At 38.9% G+C, this 20,666-nt stretch overlaps 1 protein-coding gene across 1 annotated transcript; it reads left to right on the top strand.

Annotated features, from left to right (window-relative positions):
- Nucleotides 1-117: 117 nt before the first annotated feature.
- PTPLB (protein tyrosine phosphatase-like (proline instead of catalytic arginine), member b) lies at nt 118-20,370 on the top strand. The gene is made up of 7 exons (XM_009868208.1): nt 118-374; nt 5,044-5,224; nt 5,592-5,610; nt 10,788-10,876; nt 16,855-16,976; nt 17,656-17,834; nt 19,578-20,370. The coding sequence occupies exons 1-7, from the start codon at nt 118-120 to the stop codon at nt 19,658-19,660; spliced, it is 930 nt and encodes a 309-aa protein (XP_009866510.1). The 3' UTR covers nt 19,661-20,370.
- The last annotated feature ends 296 nt before the right edge of the window (nt 20,371-20,666 follow it).

Below are 20,666 nucleotides of genomic sequence, written 5' to 3'. Positions count from 1 at the left end.
CCCATCCCGCGCTGGGGCGGGTGGGTGTCCGGGTGTGACCCCGGGCCTGGCCCCTTCCGCAGCGAGCGGAGAGGAAGGGCCCAAGTCCCTGTTCCCTGGGCACTGCTGTGCTCTGCGATGGGCACCGCGATTTGCTGTGCAGCCGTTCTGTCACCCAGTGTCCGTGTAGGATGCTGTTCTCGCTTGGGGACTCCAGTGCTTTTCGGTAGAGGTGAACGTGAGTGCGGGGGTTCACGTGCAGCAGGAGTTAAGAAGGCAAAGCCGTTGTCCCTCAGAGCCTGCGAGATTTCCCGTACGCCGATGGCGAGTGTGAGCACCCAGGCCTGGCTGGGGCTTTGCTCTTGTCCTGCGTGGCAAAGTGGAGACCTGGGCTGGTTGGTGTGTACTCTCAGGTGGATTCTTAGGCACAAAAATAAAAATAGTGGCAATTTTGTATTTTCTGCCTTTTTTTTTTTTTTTTAAGAGGCTGTAGAGTCTTACTGGAATCTGGATACAAATAAAACCGTCTTTTGAAAGATTGAGGATATTTGGGTGGGAGGAGAAAAGAGCCTTTAAAATGGAACCTGAATGAGCCTGTTTTCGGCTAGCTCAGTCGTGGCAGGTGAGGAGTTAGGCAGGCAGAGTAGTCTGTTTTGGGGGAAGACTGGTATAGAAGTTAATATGGATATGTTTTATTTCGGTAAGGCAAGAGGACATGATGGTTCTTGTCTTTGCTGGTGACAGCTGGTGCTGTTTCAGCTGATAAGACAGGTAGGTTTATGTGGAACAAAGGTGGCTGGGAGGGAAGAGCACGGTGCTAAGGGGCCGATTACACCCGTTGCCCAATGGGCGCGTTGCTGTGCGGTGGCACTGCTAAGCAGATTTACGGCTCCGTCTGATATGTGCAGGGTATTTCACTCAGGATAGAATGTGATTACCCACCAGTTTGGCAGAAATGAATCTCTTGTTTCAGAAATACTTGATTACATGAGCAATACAACACAGTCTGGGCGGTCAGGAGGCCTCTTCGATTTTGTTGTGATGTTCCTGCATAATGTTATGAAGTTAAATCTCTTTTTAGTTAAAGCTCTTTTTAAGAGTAAAAGCTTTTGCGTGCTTATTAAGCTGCTCATATTTACTTACATGCCATATTTATAAAAGATGTTGAAAACCTGAAAGAGAAATTGTTGTCTAAATGGAAACCTTTTCTGAAGGTCCTGAACTTTTTGTCATGGTAGGCAAGTTCCTGAACATGCAAAATTTCTATTTCCTCAGAAGGAAAAATTAAATCCAGGTGTTTGGAACTCAGAAATAAGCAGCACAAATCTGCATTTAGCTTTCTATTGTCACATAATCTTGATCATGATGTTACCTATTTCCCTGATTTATACCAAACTTCCTAGAAAATTCCTCTCTTGGGTAGGATGTGGCTTATGGTGCTTTAACATGAGCTGAAAAATCCAGGTATGTTTGTGATTAGATGGTTTCCACAATTTGAAGCGCTGCCTGAGGAGCCCTGCAATCGGGGTTCGTATCTCTGCATTGTCACTCGCTGCCTTTCTTTTGGGGTAGGTCACTGAGGGCTCTGACCGATAATATGTCTTCAAGCAGATGAAGATTTTTGCACTTGCTCTAGACACTGCTGAAATTCCACAATGCACGACATTGAGCTTCAGGGGAAAGAAAAGACTCTCAGTTATTTTCTTCTCTTTTAAAGACTTCATAATAAAGTTCATATGAGAAGATTGATATACAGCTGGTGGCAAAAACTAGTTACTGACCCTGCGTCAGTCACAGTACTGGGACTTGGTTTCTCAGCACTGTCGTGGGAAGAGAACTGTGAGAACGCCAAACATGTAAGGTGTCCGGATGGTGAAGTGATGTTGTAAAAGCATGTAAGACTTAAAGGTGTTTTTTGTTAGTTTTGCTTTACAAAAAGGTGTCTTTTAATCTGAAGCATGCAACAGCTTTGTTGTGCAATGAGTTAGAGTAAATGTTGCAAAATCGGAGTTGCCTTAGATATTGGCTTCGTTTGAAATGGATCAAGTTGCAGCTGAAAAATCGTGGCATAATTATTGTATTTACTTGCAATTTATCTTGACTTAACTGAAGAAAACATACAGACTCTAGAAATAAGATCTATTATTTTGAATTTTATACTGTAGTGCATGTGGTATATGGATTTCTAATAATGCGATGGCTTTTGAGAGAGGGGAACAGTAGAAAAAGTATATATACACCTGTGGAACCCTAAATGAAGCTGTGTACACTTAACATTGGGTTCACATGTTTGGGGTGTTTTCTTTCAGAAAAGGGACCAAAATAATGCAAGAGGGAATAACCAGTCCTGCAGGTTGGTCTTGGCTGTACTTATTCAGGGTTTTTTTGACCACGGTTCAGAGCATTAAGCTGTAGAAAGCACTGCATCTTTCTGTTCTTGCATTCAGACAAACTTGTTTTCCTTTAACTATGTGAAGTCGCGTAGTCATGCCCGACCTGGCCTGGGAATCTCATTCTGGAGGCATAGGTGCAGCACAAAAATTATTTCCTAAAGCCCACGATTGACTGAAAACACTGAGTAATGGAGGTGTGGGGTGGGAGGGCGTGCTGTTAGAGTTGGGTGTATACGTTTGATAAGCCGCTTTAAAATGCGATTATGTTTCTTACTTTTAGTCAAGTGCTGTGCCCGACTAGTACTTCTGTGTAATAGTAGCTGATGGTGGCAGAAACAATGAATTTCAAAAGGATTTCACTCAACAATATAGATCTTAATGTAATAACTTATGAATTCACGTTTGTGTTACCGGTGTTGAGCAAAGAGTGTCCTGGGCTATGAGTTTCATTGTCCATGTATCCAGTGACTGGTTGTTGAGAGTCAAACCACGCTTTGCCTGTTTTAGGTGCATTCACTGCATAGCTTTGCTGCATTCTGTCGCATAAATAATACAGAACCTCAGTCAACTTTCCATAAGAAAGCACCTTTTTATAGGTGTTTTCTCTTTTCTAAGAGAAAGGGAATTCAGCTGAGGACCTGAGCATGAGGATTGCTTCTCAAGTCTGAGCACAGCTGAAAGTAAAAACAATTAAATTGTGTGTTTGCAGCATTTATTTTCGGTAGTTTAGAATAATCAAGGAGTATGAGTGTAGCTTTACGTTTACATGCATGGCAGTGGTAATTTAATGAAACATACCTCCAGCTGGTATTTTTGGGTCAGCTTTAGTGTCTAGGTCAGAGAAAGCTGGAAAAAGCTAATTTACAGCTTAGCTTCCATGTGACTGGTGCCTTTTGCTGCCCTTTTAAACTTCTAAGTTTCTTCTTCAGTTGATCCTTGCTTTCGTCTACATTTTCTCTAGTCATAGATGATGAAGACCTATTTAAGAATCACAAAAGCAGGAGAGGTACCAAAAGCTTCATCATAAACTAGGCACAGCTTTTAATTTTTGCACAGATTTATAGTTTGTATTAAATGCTTTTTGAAGGACAGTAATGGAATGGAAAGTATAATCTTTGCAGAGTTGGTGATCTGGCGGGGAGGGTGGAGATGAGCAAGGAGCTGAGCCTCCTCCTGGAGCCTCAGGCTTTGCTGATGGCTCCGTGAAGGTGAGAGCAGGCACTACCAAGAACTGGTGTCTTGTTCAACCTGAGAAACTGCTCAATTCAGCAAAATTTCTCAACTAACACAGAAGATTAGGAAAATCAGAGAAACTTGACAGATACAAACAGGACATCCTGCTCTCCTTTACCGTTCTAGAGAAGAAGCAGTCAGTGTTGCAAGACAGTAGCGCTTACTGGTTTATTCCACACTGAAGTGCAAATATGAAATTAATCTGATTGTTTGTAAACAGCATTTGCTTGGCAAATGTTTGTGTTTTGATTTCCCAAGACAGCTTTAACTGAAATAACTTGTCACTGCTGAAATAGGGGAGGGCTTGTTTCTCATTCTGTGCTTCTCTTCCCCTCCTGCTGCTTTTCTTTGGTGCTTGTTTTCCAGAAAGTCCAGGCAGAAATGAAGCGGGTGGGTTGCTTTTTTTCGGTTGTACTTACAAATGTTGTTACAAACACAGGCTTGGATTCCAGGGTTACTGAAAAATCTGAACTTCAGATTATTACATTTGGGACAATATTTGTATGTACTTCATAATACCTAAGTTAATGCAGTACTTGTAAGCATCTAATATGCTGTAGATGAAGGGAATTTCTTCATCTTTTCTGTTACAAAACCACAGCTGCAGATTTATTTCCAAAGGATAAAGAACTCTTGCACAGCTATATACCCACCTTAGCTTTGTGGCTTGTCCTAATCTTCGCTGAAGAATTTCTGAGGTTATGGGCAAACGCTGACTCAAGGCAGCCGTGGTAGTGAAAGGTGTCACTGCATTGGCTGGGTCTGAAGGAACAATTTTTAGGGTTTCTTCCTAATGTACCCGAGGGGAAAATCAGCAGGGTTAACAAGTCCCGCTGTTTAACAGTATAGTTGAAGCTATGTAGGCACTAATTAAAGGCATAGACATGTTTGTTGCTGTGAAAGGAAAGCTGGGACAGGAATGGCCATTGCTGCTTTCAAGGCTTTAAGTAGGCTCAATTTTCTTACAGTTACTTATCCGTAATAGTTTCTCATACAATATATGCTAGCAATTAAGTTGGATGATCTGTCATGAAGTCTAAAGGCTTACTTTGAACTGCAGAATTAAAATGAATGCCTTCTGAATCTTAATTGTTTTATGTCAGACTTCTTTAAGTTATGGTATGGTAAGAGTTCTTGGACTAGCAGTAAATGGTTTTCTATTAAGCTAAATGAATATGATGTTAATCTTAGTTAAAATGTCATTAATACTTTCCATAACTAAGTAAATATGTCTCAGTGAAAAATAAACATGGACATTAAAGATACTGGTATCGTGTTAGTGCTGAAAGATGCTTAAAAATGCATAATCTTTAGCTTCAATAAATTTGCAGAATGTCCAAATATTCAGTGTTTTCAGTGTTGCAGAGAGTAAGCAAAAAGTGTCTTTCAGGACAGTTACATGCCTGTTGATTTCTCAGATATTAAAAGAATGATTAAGGATTTCTTTGTATTTATGTTCTGCTTCATACCTGCTTATCTTTAACTTTTTTCTCTCTTTCAGATGGCTTGTTATTGCAGTTGGTCTAGTTCGAGCATACCTGGCTAAAGGTAGCTACCACAGCCTTTACTTTTCAATAGAAAAGCCCCTGAAATTCTTCCAAACTGGAGCGTTGCTTGAGGTAGGTGTAGCTGCCTTTCCTAGTGTTACTAATGATTTTCATGAGTGTTTTCTTCGGGAGAAATAGGGCAGCCTTTGTCCAACAGTGCTCTCTAGGTACCTGTTTTTTTTATTACCATTTATAGAGTGATTTAAAGGTAAGTGTAAGAAATAGATCTCACACAAACGCTGATTTTTTTTTTTTTTTCGTTTTAGCAAGCGGTGAGGGAGCTTACTCTCTGCTGTTTAGCCTGGGCAGCAGAGCTAAATATTGAGCTTAATCTTTGAACTACAGATACTGAATCTTAAGCTCTTGTGGTAGAACTAAATGTGTTTCTGAATTGCTTCATTTGAAATGTTAGTGATTTGAATTTTTCTTTTTGTTCTAGATTCTGCACTGTGCATTTGGTAAGCTTGCAAATTTTCAGTTTTATTATTTTTATAAAGACTGCTGTTTAGCAATAAATTAGCATGAAAGATGATATGGTCTATGGATCACCAGATTTAATTATTGCGTAATTAATTTCTGCTAGAAGTATATTCCAAATTTTTACTAAACAATTTGACAAGTTAAATCACAAAAAAAAGTGTAAAAGGTTTTTTCTTACTTGACTTTCTGTCTTTATCTGTATCCTTTCAGTGCTACAAACTTAGAACAAATCTTACAGATGTTTTATAGTAGATCATTGCTCTCCATCTCTACATCCTATAATCTTCTGTATCACACTGTATTTCCTCCACAAAATATTTCTAGCTGGAAGTAATTTAAAATTCCATAAAAATCACATTTCAAATGCTACAACTTTGCCCACATCCATAAAGCCTAGATACAAGTTGTAAAATTAGGAAGGAGGAACCACTCTCTATTCCTGATTCGGCGGTGCTTTAATTGAACTGCTTGGGAGAGTAAGAATTACTTCAGACTTGACAATTCTTGTTGGCCCGTGAGGCTCGTTTGTCAGCTTGGCAGCGGGAGCTCTGTTGTGTTAGTCGTGGCCTGGGGTGAGCAGCAGCGTCGTGGTTCAGCCAGCCTGGAGCGCCTCGAGTCTGAGTGACAGGATTGCGTTTGGATTGTTGGTCCTCGTAAGTAGTGAAGAGTTTGGCCTCAGTATTTGGGTGTTTTGTTCACGGGATAGATGATGTGTCACAGTCTGTGGAAGATCAAAGCTAACAGTTTGGCCTCAGTATTTGGGTGTTTTGTTCACAGGATAGATGATGTGTCACAGTCTGTGGAAGGTCAAAGCTAACGTGCTATAAAAGGGAACAGCGCCTGTCCACGTACCTTTGCTTAACTCTGATTTTTCTGAACAATTCAGTCATTGCAGAGAGACAGTCTTGTGTTCAGGTGGCTGGTCTTGTGCTTTTAAATACAAACGTCTGAGGTCCTACCAGAATGTTTGCCACTATTTAAAGAGTAAGCTGGCATTAAGGATCCTAAAGCTGCAGTTACAAACTTGCTAATTTTTTTGTATCATACAAGCTATCTAAGTACCAGAGGCTGTATTAGATTACAGGTTCATATTAAATTCTTGTGCAAAAGATATATTATTTTTTTTAATAAACCAAACATGGTAGTTGGAAAACTTAAAATCCTATACATAAGTTTGTCAGCAGAGGGCAGTCTAGTTCTGTATTTGATAAAGTGGTTCTGCCCTTTCTGAATAATTCAGTTACTCTGAAAATGTTATCTTATAAAGGGCAGTTTGTAGACTGTGCACAGATCATATCTGAGAAACGATCTTGTACAATTCAAATTAATGTAAAGGCTTCTCAGAGCATAGTACATGTATAATATAGTTGCCTGTGCTGCCAAGACAGTCCTCCCAACACTGGTTTATTTTACTAAATCTCAGTTACTGTTTTTACCAGAATAAAACATACTTACTTTTAAAAAATGTGTCAAAAATTAATTAAAAAAGACATTGAAGTTTTTTAAATCTTATTTAACAAGTGGCAAGAAGAACAAGTTAAGTCTCGGAACACTGGGCAAAAAAACTTGCGGATAAAATGCTACTATCTTAAATCTGTAATTCTTTAATGTTGTCTTAAGCTTAACTTGTGTGCAGGTTCCAATGTTTGCTAGTACTAAATCTAATAAAGAGTATAAAAAAAAATAATTGGATTATGTTTTCCTCACAGTTTGGAGTATATGTCCACACAAATCTCTGAATACCTGGAGAATCCTGTGTTGTGGTTTCCAGGCTGGGGAGGAACATCAAACAAAATGACTGTACCAGCCTGTCTGTGTGCAAAGCTAATCAGCCTGGCTTGGCCAGTTCAAGGTGTGGGTCCATTTAGCCCATGTTATGCTCGGTCACACAATTTAATATTAATGAAGAAAGTGGAATGGTGCAAAATTTTATACCATTTTAAGTCTATCTTTTGCGTTCCCTACAAAAATTTTTACAAATAAAACCCCACCACTTACTTTATTGTAACTGCACATGGATTTTTTTTTTCTTTTAACAGAAGCATTTGTCAGCTAAATGAAGTGAGGTTTTTTTTGCACAGCTGGATACATTGCTGCAGTCTGCTGTAGTCCTACTGACTCTGGCAAAGGTTTCTATGCAAATAGAAACAGGAAATTTGCAGATTCCTTTGCCCCTGCTAAACTAATTGCTATAACCAGAGCTGTAATTCTCTGTCAGTAGAAGAGCTTATCTGTGACAGATGGCCGTCTGTATCAGTGTAACTTTTATCCCCACATCTTTTCAGTAGAATCTGAAATGTTAACACCTGTGAGGTAAATTCTTAATATTTTTAAGATAGGGGAGTGTCTCTGTCAGGCATGGTTGAGAACAGAACTTTGGCATATGGCAAAGATTCTAAAATTGAAGGAGGAGAGCTATATATGAAGAGAGGAGGTAATATGTGGCCCGGACCAACAGGAGAAACTGAAGGACAGGCAAGTGGAAACTGAACATGCAATTCCTTGGCTTGCGTAGCAGACAGAACCCAAGTATGTGAATGGCACTGGCAGCATGGAACAGCTGCCTGGAGGAACTTAATAGGAAAAGAGGTGGTAGGAGCCACCAAAATGTAGAAGCAGCAGTAGTGTTTGTGAAGGAAATGGAGTAAAGCAAGCAGGCTTTGGTGTGTCCAGGCCCAGCTCACAGAATCACCGTAGTCCCAGCATTCCTCCCATAGCGATGCTTACCCGTAACCCTCTGGTAAGCCAAAGCTGGCCCTGGTTGATTTTTGCTTTAGCCTGCTCACTCAGGAGGGATACGAGGACTCCACCTGTAGGCTACGTGTAAAGCCTGTGCCCAGTTGGAAACTCCTTGGGAAAGAGGAGCACTTGTTGGGAGTTGGAGGAGTTCTGTCTGGAGGTGGGAGGCCTAGTCCAGGATCTGGAAGAAGTTTGGACATGGCTTACTTGCTACTTGCTACCTGAGGCCTCTGTCCAGCTGTCAAGGGTTAGGGCTGGGCCGGCAACTGAACACTGACAGATGCTCTCTAACCTCCTCTCCCTCCCCATGGGAAGGAAAAGGCAGTAGGCAGAGAGACTTACGGATTGGAAAGGAAAACAGCTTTAATAAAACCATAATAAAAAAGACTATATACATATATACAAAACTGATGTCGAACCCAACTCTCCCCCAGTAGCAAACCCCATTGATGCTACAGAGCAGGTGGCACCGGGGAAGTCCCAGGCTCAGTGATGGGAGAGGAGCTGGATTTGGGAGCTGGATTGGGATCAAAGGCAGAAGATGGGACAGTGTCCTCCCTGGGACACCAGCCATTGAAAAAGAAAAGAAAAAAATCTAAACCCTCGTGATCCCTCAGTTTTATATTGAATATGACGTATATGGAATGGAATACTCTTGTTGGTCACTTGTCCTGTCTGTAACTCCCCAGAGGTGCAAACTTTTACTTCCTTGTGACCACTCTTACTCCCTGGCGCCCCCAGCATGGCACACAGAGCCAGCAGGGCCCTTGGTCACTGTGGTAATAAGTATCAGCAAGAGCCTGTCTGCATCCCAGTGCCAGGCAGTAACTGCAAACACTGTTATCACTGCCAGTAGCAGGCACTGTCTGCAAAAACACGCTGCTGACTTCAGAACGGGCAGCTTCTTAGAAGAGACTGAGCTGAAAAGTGGTTCTGTTTAGCACAAACCAGGACACCAGCACTGTTCTAGCGTATAGTGACAGATGTTTTTAAAAATACCAAGTTTAAAATTAACTGTTGGGTACCTTTTCAGTGCAACGAGTAAATAAAATCTACATAAATTGTAGCTGGTGAGTATTGCTTACTTTGATCTAGTTTTGGCATAGATTGGCATGGGTTTGGCTATGATGGAAAACGTTCTTTGTCTAAGTTGATACACAGTCTCATTTGGCTTATTTATATATTCCTTTGCAAGAACATTAGGTTATCTTGCTTAGGAAGCAATGATCTAAATTGTATGAAAGAAAAGTCTGTTGTATCACAGGAGGTGGCCTTGAGTGAGTACGGGGGGTTTTACAGCACCCCCTTCTGAGCTGCCTGAGTAACAAACAACAATTCTGCCCTGAGGCTATCAGAAATTAGATTATGCCCTAACAGAAAATAGATTATGAACAATATGTGATAAAAATGAAGAAAACAGTTGTATTTGTAGGCTTTTTCCCTTTTTTTTTTATTTTTTAACTCTGAAAGAAGACTAACATAGTGACTGTTGGGACTGAAACTAATTCTAATGAAACTTGCTTTTGTCTTATTCTTTCTTCCTTTTCCACTTTCCAATTTGATCTTTACATCTTTCTGAGGCTGTTCTGTTGCTTGCTGTGGTGTACCTTAATTTTAGAAGCACCCTTTACTGTATTTTAGCAGCTGCAACTGCTCTTGCATTTGTCTTCATCATGCTATTGAAAGAAAATAAAACTTTGTGCTGTGAAGTTAGAAATTTTGTGTACTCCTGCAGTCTAAAACTACTATTGCTCTGGCTGTGTATGGTTCTTTTAGCAGCAGTTTAATCAGCACCTCAAAACTTGCTTAGAAGAGCAAGCGTAATCTGCTTCCTTGAGAAAATACTAGATTTTTTTCTGTACCTGCCAATACATCAGTTATTCTTTGGGTTTTGTTTTGCTTTTTAAAAAAGTTGTATCCCGGGAAGGAATTATGAACTTTGTATCTATCGGAATATGAACTAGTTGTTTCTTCAAAGTAGTTATTTGTTTGCTGGTTTTTTTGGTATATACTGTGCAAAAAATCTCTCTTGTTTTTACTTTTTAAATCACATTAATGAAGATACTTTAATCACACAGTATTTATTTGAAAGACTGTATCCCAAAAGCTATTTGGTTGAAGTTATCTCTTCTTATTCAACCTTTTCATATATTGAGAAATGTATTGTGATTGCAGCCAGATCAATTGCTTTTATTTGCATTTTGATGCACAAAGACTTGTCAGGGGATTGCGTTGCATTAGGCTGTATAAACACACCACTGAACAGACTTTATACTATGAATTTTTAAAAAAATTAAATGCTTTCCTTTCAAAAATTTCCAATAATTGGACTTTGGCTTAGCTGTGTTTTATTTCCTCACCCTCACCTCCCACCCTGGTAGTCAGGAGTATTTGCTAATTGCAAAATATCTTCCAGGCATTGTTCCCTCTTCTGTTGTTCTGACTGCTTTCCAAGTGATGTCAAGGGTTTTCCTGACGTGGGCAGTAACACATAGTGTAAAAGAGGTAAGTTAAGCTGCAAAATTCACAGGAAGACTAATGACCCGTAAGTGTCGATCACTGTCTTTTTTTCCTTAGAATTACTTCTGTTTGTATCCCAGCATGTGAAATGGTTTATGTGAATTTCTGTGGATGAAAAGAAACAAAAATAAAGCTGATGGCATCCTTTCTTGACAATAAAGTAGACCGAGCTTTGATTTCTCTCGCTGTAAGACATCGAGCTCTTGAATGGATTTTGCAGTCCTTACTGCAAGTTAAGAGGTTCCAGTGTGTAATACGGAACCCAGAATTTGGGGCAGCATTCTAGTATTGCTCTCATTACTGCTATAATTAATAGCAAAACCTCCTCACTGTCCCCCTCTTTCATACACAATTTGCACGTGGAAGCTCCCCCTCAGCTGTTTGTGCACAGCAATGCCTGGATGTTCTCTGTTACCACTCTCCAGGATACTCTCCCCTCCGTCCTTCATTCATTTTTCTTACATTTGACCATAGGTGGGTTTTGGGGCCTGCGTGTTTTTTCTCATTGCTTACCACGACATATATCACTGTACTTTACACAAATCTCTGCAGAATCTTTTGGAAACCATCTTTTTGAAAATTATCCCTGACAGCTACTTAAATATCTAAACGTGCTTTAATTGATATAGATGATACTGACTCATGTCATCTGAATGCCTTGTAGTAGCCCAGATATGCTGCATCTGTGCTGCTACTTTAGCTGACCAATCATACTGATTTCCTTCTAATTGAGAAATTAGTCTTGATGCCAGTGTCAGCATGGCTGCCTGAAATAAGATGGTTGTCTAGTGTCATTATAGGAATAAAGTCTATTGTGACTTGACGTGGAGGATGTCTTGAGGAGCTTGTCTCCTTACCAAGTGTGCAGAGAAGCTACTTTCTCATACTCACTCCAAATCTGTTACCAGAGCATCCATCCACATGTAGAGTAACATAAGTCACTGTAGTTCCTACTAATTAACAGCCCTTTCTGATATTATGATGCTTATTCATGTGGAGCCTTAGTTTCATGGGGGAATGTTATTTTTCTCAGTTAAATCTTGTAAATACTTATCTTCTGATGGATTTCACTTTTTGGTGCAAATAAATCTAGTCCAGTCTCTTAATTCACTAGTGATAAATACTAGATTTTGAGGTCCCTTCCAACCCAATGTGTTCTCTGATTCTATGATTTTGAACAAGAAAAAAGCTATGATCCCAAAATACTAGATTTTTTTTAGATGCTTGTTGAAATGTTTTTAAAGAAATATGCCTATAGTTTTGCTTGTTACCTGGATAATGTTGGGGTACCTGGTGCCTCATAAAAAATAGCAATGCTCTATTTTTATGAATTGCCTCTTGGTTTTGAAGTAACCAAAATGTTAAAGGTTGGATTGCATGGATTAGAATTATTCCATGTGTTTACTAGATATCAAAGGGAAGCCTGTAAAATGACTGTGGGTTAGGTTTTTTGAAACTTAGGCCCACATTCTCACCAGAGAAAGCCAGCAAAATTGGAGAAAATATGAGCAACAATTTGGGCCTAACATTGAATTTTTAACAATATTTTTAACAAAGATTCTTTCAACAATATTACATGCAGGTTTTTTTCCCTCACGTTTGCGTATTCTTTTGGTTAAAGTCTCGTGGGAAACTGTATGATGTGTTACTTCTTTTAATGTCTTAGAAAGTGGGCATGAGTGGTAAGGATGAGGAATCCTGTGATGAGTTTTTCACCTGTGACTTAGAGCAAATAAATCCAATGGAGAGGCTGTATTCTGACCCCTCCCCTTCCCCCAGCCAGAGATCATGCAGTCTCACCTGGGGAGATGTACTGAAAGTGTCATGAGTGTTCTACTTTTTCTAAAGGGCTGTCTGCACAAGTGAGCTCCATGGTGAAGTCCAGGATTAAATTCTCACACAGCTTTATGGAACTTGTAAGCTATGCAGTTGCATGATGAGGTTCTTGTAAAATAAAACGCAATTTTCCCCTTTAACTTCTTGAGTGAGACTTGTTCAGTATCTTGGTTTTCCAGACTGTTTCCATCTATAATATAGTTAAAAGAAGAAACATCTGTATTGCATCCTTCCTTTCTGTCAGAATACATTTCTAGATCTGTGATGTGATTTGAAGCATGCTTCTTGCCACTAACATGTTTGTGCTTTTTGTTGAATTTAGTGCTGATGTGTTGTTAAATTCAGTATGGAAGTATTAATAATGAGTGTTAAAGCATGGCAAATGTTAAAGCACTGCAGACATCTCTGGGTAGCAGTGAGATTCCCCTTACCTCTACCATGCGAGTAGCTGTTAGCTTAGTGGAGGAGGGCCTGGCATGTAATGCAGTCCTTGTAAATGTGTGTCCTTATGTCAGAAAGGAGTTGGTTTGGTGAATTTTACTGTTCCTCCTACAAAGGAGGGAGGAGAATGAGCAGCCTGGTGTGAAGAGCTAGAAGAAGGGAGGCATAGGAGAACAGAAGGTGCCTCTTGGTTCAAAGTCACCTTTTTGAATTTGTGTGAACAATGAGATCTTTTTCAACAGTGACGTCATGCCCAGCCTTTGTAGAGTTCCGTTCTGATAGATAGTTCTGCACCCAGTTCTGATGGGTAATTAAAGACTGATGTTGCAGTGATTTAATACTTATCCCGTTGGGTTCAGTTACATATAAGTTGCACGTAAATATAGTATATATTAGAGGAATCTTTCTAGAACACAGAGTCAAAAGAAGTAGTGTGAAGATGACATAAACAGCCTTTTGAGCTGGTAATTAAGACTCTAGTATCTGCAATTGTCAACTGACATCTTCAGTCAGTAGTAAAACATACTTAAGAGCATCTTTATTGATGATATTTAAGACTAATTTGTAGTAAAAGAAATCCATGCTGTAAAGTTCAGAACTCTGAATGGGTGCAGTTGAAAAGCCTGATTCATCACTGCTTTACATCTGTGTAAAAATTTGAGTAATACCGTATAACACAAATGTCTGTCAGGCCCTTTGTGCCTACTGTGAAGCTTCCTAATTTTTTATTATTTTTTTTTAATTAATGTACTCAAGAATCAGCACTCTGGAGGGAGATGTGCTGTTTCATCATTACAGTTGTATAGTGCTGCTGGTTTTACTCTTCTGCACTGGATTGCTTAATTGTATTTTGCTAAATTTTCTGCAAATAATTTGTCAAACTGCTGCTCTTAATGTAGAGAAATCTATGAAATTTCCCTTTTCATGCATATGAAGAAACAGTAGAGACCTCTTAGGCTTTATTTTATCAATGCCCAATTCTCATTTTTGCATCTTAAAAGGCTGTGGATTCTCTTATATTTTGACAAACATTGTCTGCTAGTCATACTTTTGAAGATAAGCTGAAATATATTCAGGACGTGCCTTGATGATAAATTGGTTTAAAACATGCCAAAATATTATGCCCATAGTATGACTGACCTTTATCAAGACAGTTGGAGAAGTAAGTTGTAAATAAAGTGTAAAATGTGCTTTAACTTTGTTTAACACCTCCTTCAAAGACTGGCATGAAAAAGTTGAGGAAGAGAAACTGAGTTCTGAGGCCAGCATTGGGCTTAGTGGTTTATTAAGGTCTACTCTTTATTGGCTGTACTATCCCCCTTACCCTCAGCTTGAAGAGGAACGATACAAATGCAGCATTAGCAGTGCCTGAGTAAGACTCTTGAGAGACTGTTTTGCAAACCAGTTCCCAGGGCTGTGATAATGTGCATCTCAGACGTCTTTATTAGAAGTACTAAAAAACTGTTAGTTCTCCAAGAGCTGTTCTAATAGTGACATAGTTCTGACAGATCTGTTAAAGAAACATACTTTTTAAAGATGAGCTGTGGAGTGTAGTTAAAATATGATGATAAAACACAGGTAGTCTTGTGTTCCTTACTGTACCGAAAGGAACTATTTGAAAACTCTATAGGTCACTTTTGCATGAAAACTACCCCTGATTTCTTTCTTCCTTAAACAGGGACATGAGCTATAAAAGCACAATCAGTGATTCTTTGTTAAGTGACCTTAGTAGAGTTTTGTGTGTGTGTCTTGTTTCTTAATGATGTGAACTGTTTTAATAACTTCTAAACACAATTCTGCTATTAAAGTAGATGCAAAAGACTAGACCTGCCAAGGTAGTATTGCAGAAGTCCTGTGACAGAACTGGATTTTAACTGATGGATTTTTCTCCTTCTATGTGTATCATCCACAGTTGGCTTCACAGTTTCTTGTCCTTGCTTATGTCCTTGGGTTTTCAAGTTACAGACTTCTGTGTGTTGGTTTTACTGACTTCCATAGTTAGGGAGAGAAGCGGGGTTTCAGAGTACAGGTTGAAGTCGATGGCTCCTAGGTCTAGATGAACTCTCTAAGCTGCTACTCCTGATTTGACCAGAAGATGCAGCTCTGGAGTGCTTGTGAAGCATGTTGCTCCTGGGGAACAGCGTCATCTGTGCTGTTAGCTTTTCAAGGTTGCTAACCAAGTCTTTCTTACAAAGCACACCCCAAACAGCGTTAGGATCCTGTAGCTATGCAAAAATAGATTCGGTCTCTGAAAATCATCAGATAAGTTTTGGATTCTGTTCTTTTGTGATGATGTAAAGGAGATTAATATATAAGGAAATTATCAGCTTCACGTGGAAAAAAAAAAGACAAGGTGAATTTGTGGCAAAATGTAATGGAAGTGGCTTGAAATGATGTCTGCAGCAGAATATAGATAAACAACAGCTCTACATTCCAAGATATCCCAAGATTTCTGTATAAATCTTTTTGGTTTTCATAGTCTGTAACAGAAAGCTTTTTATGGGTAATCTTCATTAGTGTTTTTACACACAAATATATGATCAGTCACCTTCTATTAAAAGGTTTCTGATTGCCCATGTATTTTCTTGTTCCTTTTTTCATTTGTACATATACTCTGCCCAAGATGAATAGAGTGTACCGCCCACACCTACTGACTTCCTTTTCCCTTCTTTCATGAGTTGGAGGAAAAAAGAAAAAGCAGGCCCCTGTGGTTGAGCTCTTTTTGTTCCCACGGTCCACTGAATTTGGGCTCAAGGTACTCATACAGCTGAGAATTCTGGGAAGGGAAGGGAAGAAGGGGGAGGTTTGCATAAAAATCATGTTTGTTCTCTCAAGGGTTTGTAGTGCGAGAATGTGACCCCATATACTACTACATCACTGTTACTCCATCTGAAACTTAAATCTCACAATTATGCTCCCAAATCTAATGATTCACTTTAAAATACATGCTTTTGAAAACTGATCTCCAAAATAGGAGTAAAGGCTGGTTCAATCATATGTGTCTGACATAAAAGCTCTGAGGGGTGTAAAGCAGTGAAACATAATAATACCTTGAGTGTAGCTTTAGAGGAACTATGCTGGATACACTAAGTAGAAAAAGGAGCAAGAAGCAGTGAAGCAGGTAGTTGTAAGGCTTACCTGAAGTGAGACAATCTGAGCTTATTTCTTCTCTCCTCCTAGCCTGTGTCCTGGTATCAGCTGTTTTGCTGCTGCTGCTCAGAATTACGACCCAGTTTCTCATCTGTAGAGAGAGAGGAACAATGCTTGTGCTCAGACTAGGATCAGAATATGAAGTCTGAACCAGATATCAAGTGCTAGACTAATACATTAGCATCCATTCTGCTTGCTGCACTAGAAAGTCACTCATAGGACTGAAGTAGATGGTGCTATATAGGAATGGGAAGAGTTATGAGTTCTCAGCATTTCAGGGATTTCTCGCACTGATTTACCTTGCACAGAATGGGAGAACTTAAGTTACTTGATCACCAAGCAGCTAGAAAATACGGAGCATGATAAGGAGGGCTTTTTACTGGTACTAATGTTGCTTTTAATCTCATTCTTGGAGTCTGTCCTCTAAAATGATGCAGTAAAGCAACCCTGGGAATTGATTTCTTTGAGGTTTTCTTGGGTCTGGTGAGTAATTCTTAACTCTTGAGCTCATATTGAGCTTGTTTTCTTTCTTACAGGTACAAACTGAAGACAGCGTGCTGTTGTTTGTGGTGGCCTGGACAATCACTGAGATTATCCGTTATTCTTTTTATACGTTTAGCTTGTTAAACCATCTCCCTTATCTCATTAAATGGGCCAGGTAGGTGCAATAATAGAAATCATAGCCTTAAAGCACTGAGTCAACAGGGATATTTGTCTTGTAAAATATCTGCGGTACCAAAAATGAAATTCTGCCTTGAGGTAATTGCCCTGTTTGTGAATGTGACTTTCTGGCTGCTTTCCAGTAGATTTCTGTGTTTAAAAAAATCCATTGTATTGTAAGCTGGAAGAGTAGTTTGTTAGAACTCAGACCCATTTACAAAGTGATTGTGTTTGTCAGAAACTGACATTTAACAGTAAGGGGTAACAGTAAGTAAACTGACACTTAACAGGAACCTTTGAATTCAGAGGTTGGGCTTGAAACCGTCTGCAGGCTCACTGATTAACATCAGCTGTGTTTGACCCCGTTTTAGTAATATGACCTCTACCAAAGAATTCAGATATCAAAGTGGCAAAGTGTGTGTGGGGGTGGACGAGAATAATTTTAAAGATCCTTTTTAGATTTTGAGAGGTAGTATTTAAATAATTCAAATTGGTTGCTGATTGTATACTTAATTTACAATAATGTTCGTACTTTACCATGCTCTAATCAAATACAAGCTAAGGGAAGTAAATACTGACTTGAGAATTTAAAATCTGAGAATCCATAATAGCATTTAACAAAGATTTGTCAAAGTTTGTCATATCTTTTAATCCTTTCTGTGAATGTTTTGTTCTAGGTACACTTTGTTTATAGTATTGTATCCGATGGGAGTCTCAGGCGAGTTGCTCACAATATATGCTGCATTACCCTTCGTCAGGCAGTCTGGCTTGTATTCCATTAGTTTACCTAACAAGTACAATTTTTCTTTTGACTACTATACATTCCTGATCCTGGTTATGATCTCTTACATTCCAAGTAAGTATGAGTTTGGTAGTATTAGGGGTTTTTTAATATTAAAAGCTGTAACAGTAAAAGCTAATAATTGTGGGACTAACATTCATTTAACTAATTTTGCAAAATTAATTTTGCAAATTATCTAAAGGAAAAGTTTGTACCAACACCTGAAAAACAGCAGTACATATATTTTCTCTTACATCTGAAATATAAAATACTTGTGGTGCTTCTTGGCAAACGTTGACTTTGAGGAGAGCAAAGTTCAAAGCAGCTTCTTAAAATTCAGTTCTTTATCAGGAATAAAAACACTGCTTTTGCTTTAGTGAGTAGGGAACCATTTACGTTGAATTAACTTGAATTGACCTAATATCTGGGTGATGTTTCTGTAGATGGAATGAAGATCTGGCTTTGCTGCTTTGAAATGGGAAGTAGGAATGCGGAAGCCTTTAGCAAATCGAAAAGTGCAAATGTTTAACGCGGAGAGCAATGTAGTAATGATGTTGCTGCTGTTAGCTATCTCTGCAGCTGTCTTCATATGAACCTTGTTGTTTGTGCAGAATGATAAAAAAGATTGAAAGATTTAAATTTTAGTAGTGTGCCTGTCTATAATAAGCACGTACAGTTTCAGTGAACCATCTTGTAATTCTGGCATCAAGGCTCCTAAGTGTTTTGTCAGCTCTTCTTAAAAAAACACTTTTCGTGCATTCGTTTCTCCTTGTCCTTGTCATTAGAAAATGGTGATGTTACGAACATCGAGCAGCTAGAACAATATCTTCTGTTTTAGGCAAAATAACTATAAGAATTAATTACTTCTTTTGTAGTAACTAGATCACAGACCATGTGGGAAGGAACCAAAATAACAGTTTTAGCCAGCTTCCTCCATTGAAATTGCTGTCTCTTAAATGAGGTCATTATCGTTTGCTGGATGCATAACTTGGATGCAGTTGTGGCTTTTTTGGTAGGGGTTTTTGAGGCGGGGAGGGGCTTGTTGCTTTTTGGAGGTATTTTTTAAGTATTATTGTGAATTGATATCTTAACTCTGAGAACCAACTGCTTGGACTCAAGCAGTCTTAGGTGCCTTTCCACATGAAGGTATTCCTGTGTTGCATTCCTGAGATGTGAGAAAAGCAGCGTTCACTGCAGTCATTGATTACACCATAGTTCAGTTATTCATTCATAAAAACTGCCTATGCAGGAGTTACACCTTCTGAACCTACTGAAGATCTTGCAAATTTTGAAAATGTTAATATCCCAAGGAAAGCAAGCTTTGAAAACTGTTAAAAATTGAGGATTTTGCGTTCTTGATCATTGTGTCTTACCATTTACCTCACTTTAAATCTCTAATTTAGCAGTTGTCTGTCAAAGTTGACATCTTACTAGAAAAGATGTCATGAAATTCTTTGTATATAATGGATCCCCAGTACTTAGAATTCTAATGGCTCTGTATTCTGTTTTGTCTCTGGACAGCTGGATTCACTCCTTAACACTGGTGGAGTGAATCAGGATAGGGAGAAGACAATCAGGAAATGAAATTTCCTGATTGACATCTAATTAAACATGTGATTGCTGTAGCAATAAATAAATAGCCTAAGGACAATATCATTTACTCTCTTCCAAGAATAAAAGGCAATAAATACCTTGAGCAGAAAGTGGATAAGCATGTTTTCTTCTAATAGAGAATTGGTGACCTTGAGCATGTGACTGTGCATCTCACATTGACATGTAAACCTCGCTTCATATTTATTTACTTAAGTCTGTTTTCAGTCTTTCCTCAGCTGTATTTTCATATGCTACATCAGAGACGAAAGGTACTCTCCCACACCGAAGAACACAAGAAGTCGGAGTAATTCCAACTCTTTTTTTCAGAACTTTTCAAACATCAAAATGCTGCAGATTTTCAATACCCAGCACATTTGTAAAGAATACACCAAGGTAAAATGTCAGAGGTAAAAGACCAATAATTTAGCAAGAATAACCAATAAATCTGGTTTCACCGAAATTCCAAAATGTAAAACACTGAATTAACTTTCGGCTTGCAGTGCTTCAGAAAACATTTAAACTTTATATGGCTTGGCAGTTAGCCTTTTCCTTTTCCTCAAACGATGTACTAAATGGTTTTCATTTATTACTAAATGCCTGAAGGTTGCAGTATGAGTGATGAAGTTGTACCCACTAAACGCTTGAATTGGGATTATATTACTGATACCTCTCTTTGTAAGTGCTTGACTGCATGCCAGAAACTGTACGTATTGCTGTGATAGCAAACAATATGCTCTGGAATACTTTAAGATTTTGTCACAGACTCCAGTGGAGAATGTAATTTGGGCAAAGTGTTTTAATTTAGAAAGGTAAGTTGTATATTTAAAAGATGATGGGAACAAGAACAGGAAACCAATTTTGGGAAATAAGAGGAATGTGGTTCCTTAGGAATTTAAACAGTAGGCTGTCTGACCAGAGTGCATTCTCTGAAGATCTTGTTTAAGCTGGTAACTCAAATTCTAATGTTAATTCAGAGGCTTTAATGCTTATCTGAAACATGAAAACTCTTCCAAGTACTGCATCCCTGTGTACTTTTTTAAATATTAAAAAAAAATAATAATACTAACTGTAATAGTGATAGCAGTAATGAATCTAAACAATAGAAGGAGGCAGGTCACCCAGAAACTAGTGCAGTTCTCCTGTTTTTACTTTAAATTATCATCTCTAGTCATGGTCCACTGTCTCAGTGGGACTGATCTTTCAGGGTTGAGGAGTGTTTGGTCTACTGTGGAATCATCCAAGGGCCTTGTTCCTCAACCAAACTTTTCTCAAGTGACTAACGTGTATCACTCAGCACATCCAAGCAGGCAGTTC

The sequence above is a fragment of the Apaloderma vittatum genome, unplaced genomic scaffold, assembly GCF_000703405.1.
Source record: "Apaloderma vittatum isolate BGI_N311 unplaced genomic scaffold, ASM70340v1 scaffold3424, whole genome shotgun sequence".
NCBI lineage: Eukaryota > Metazoa > Chordata > Aves > Trogoniformes > Trogonidae > Apaloderma > Apaloderma vittatum.
This window is presented reverse-complemented; position numbering and strand designations above follow the sequence as displayed.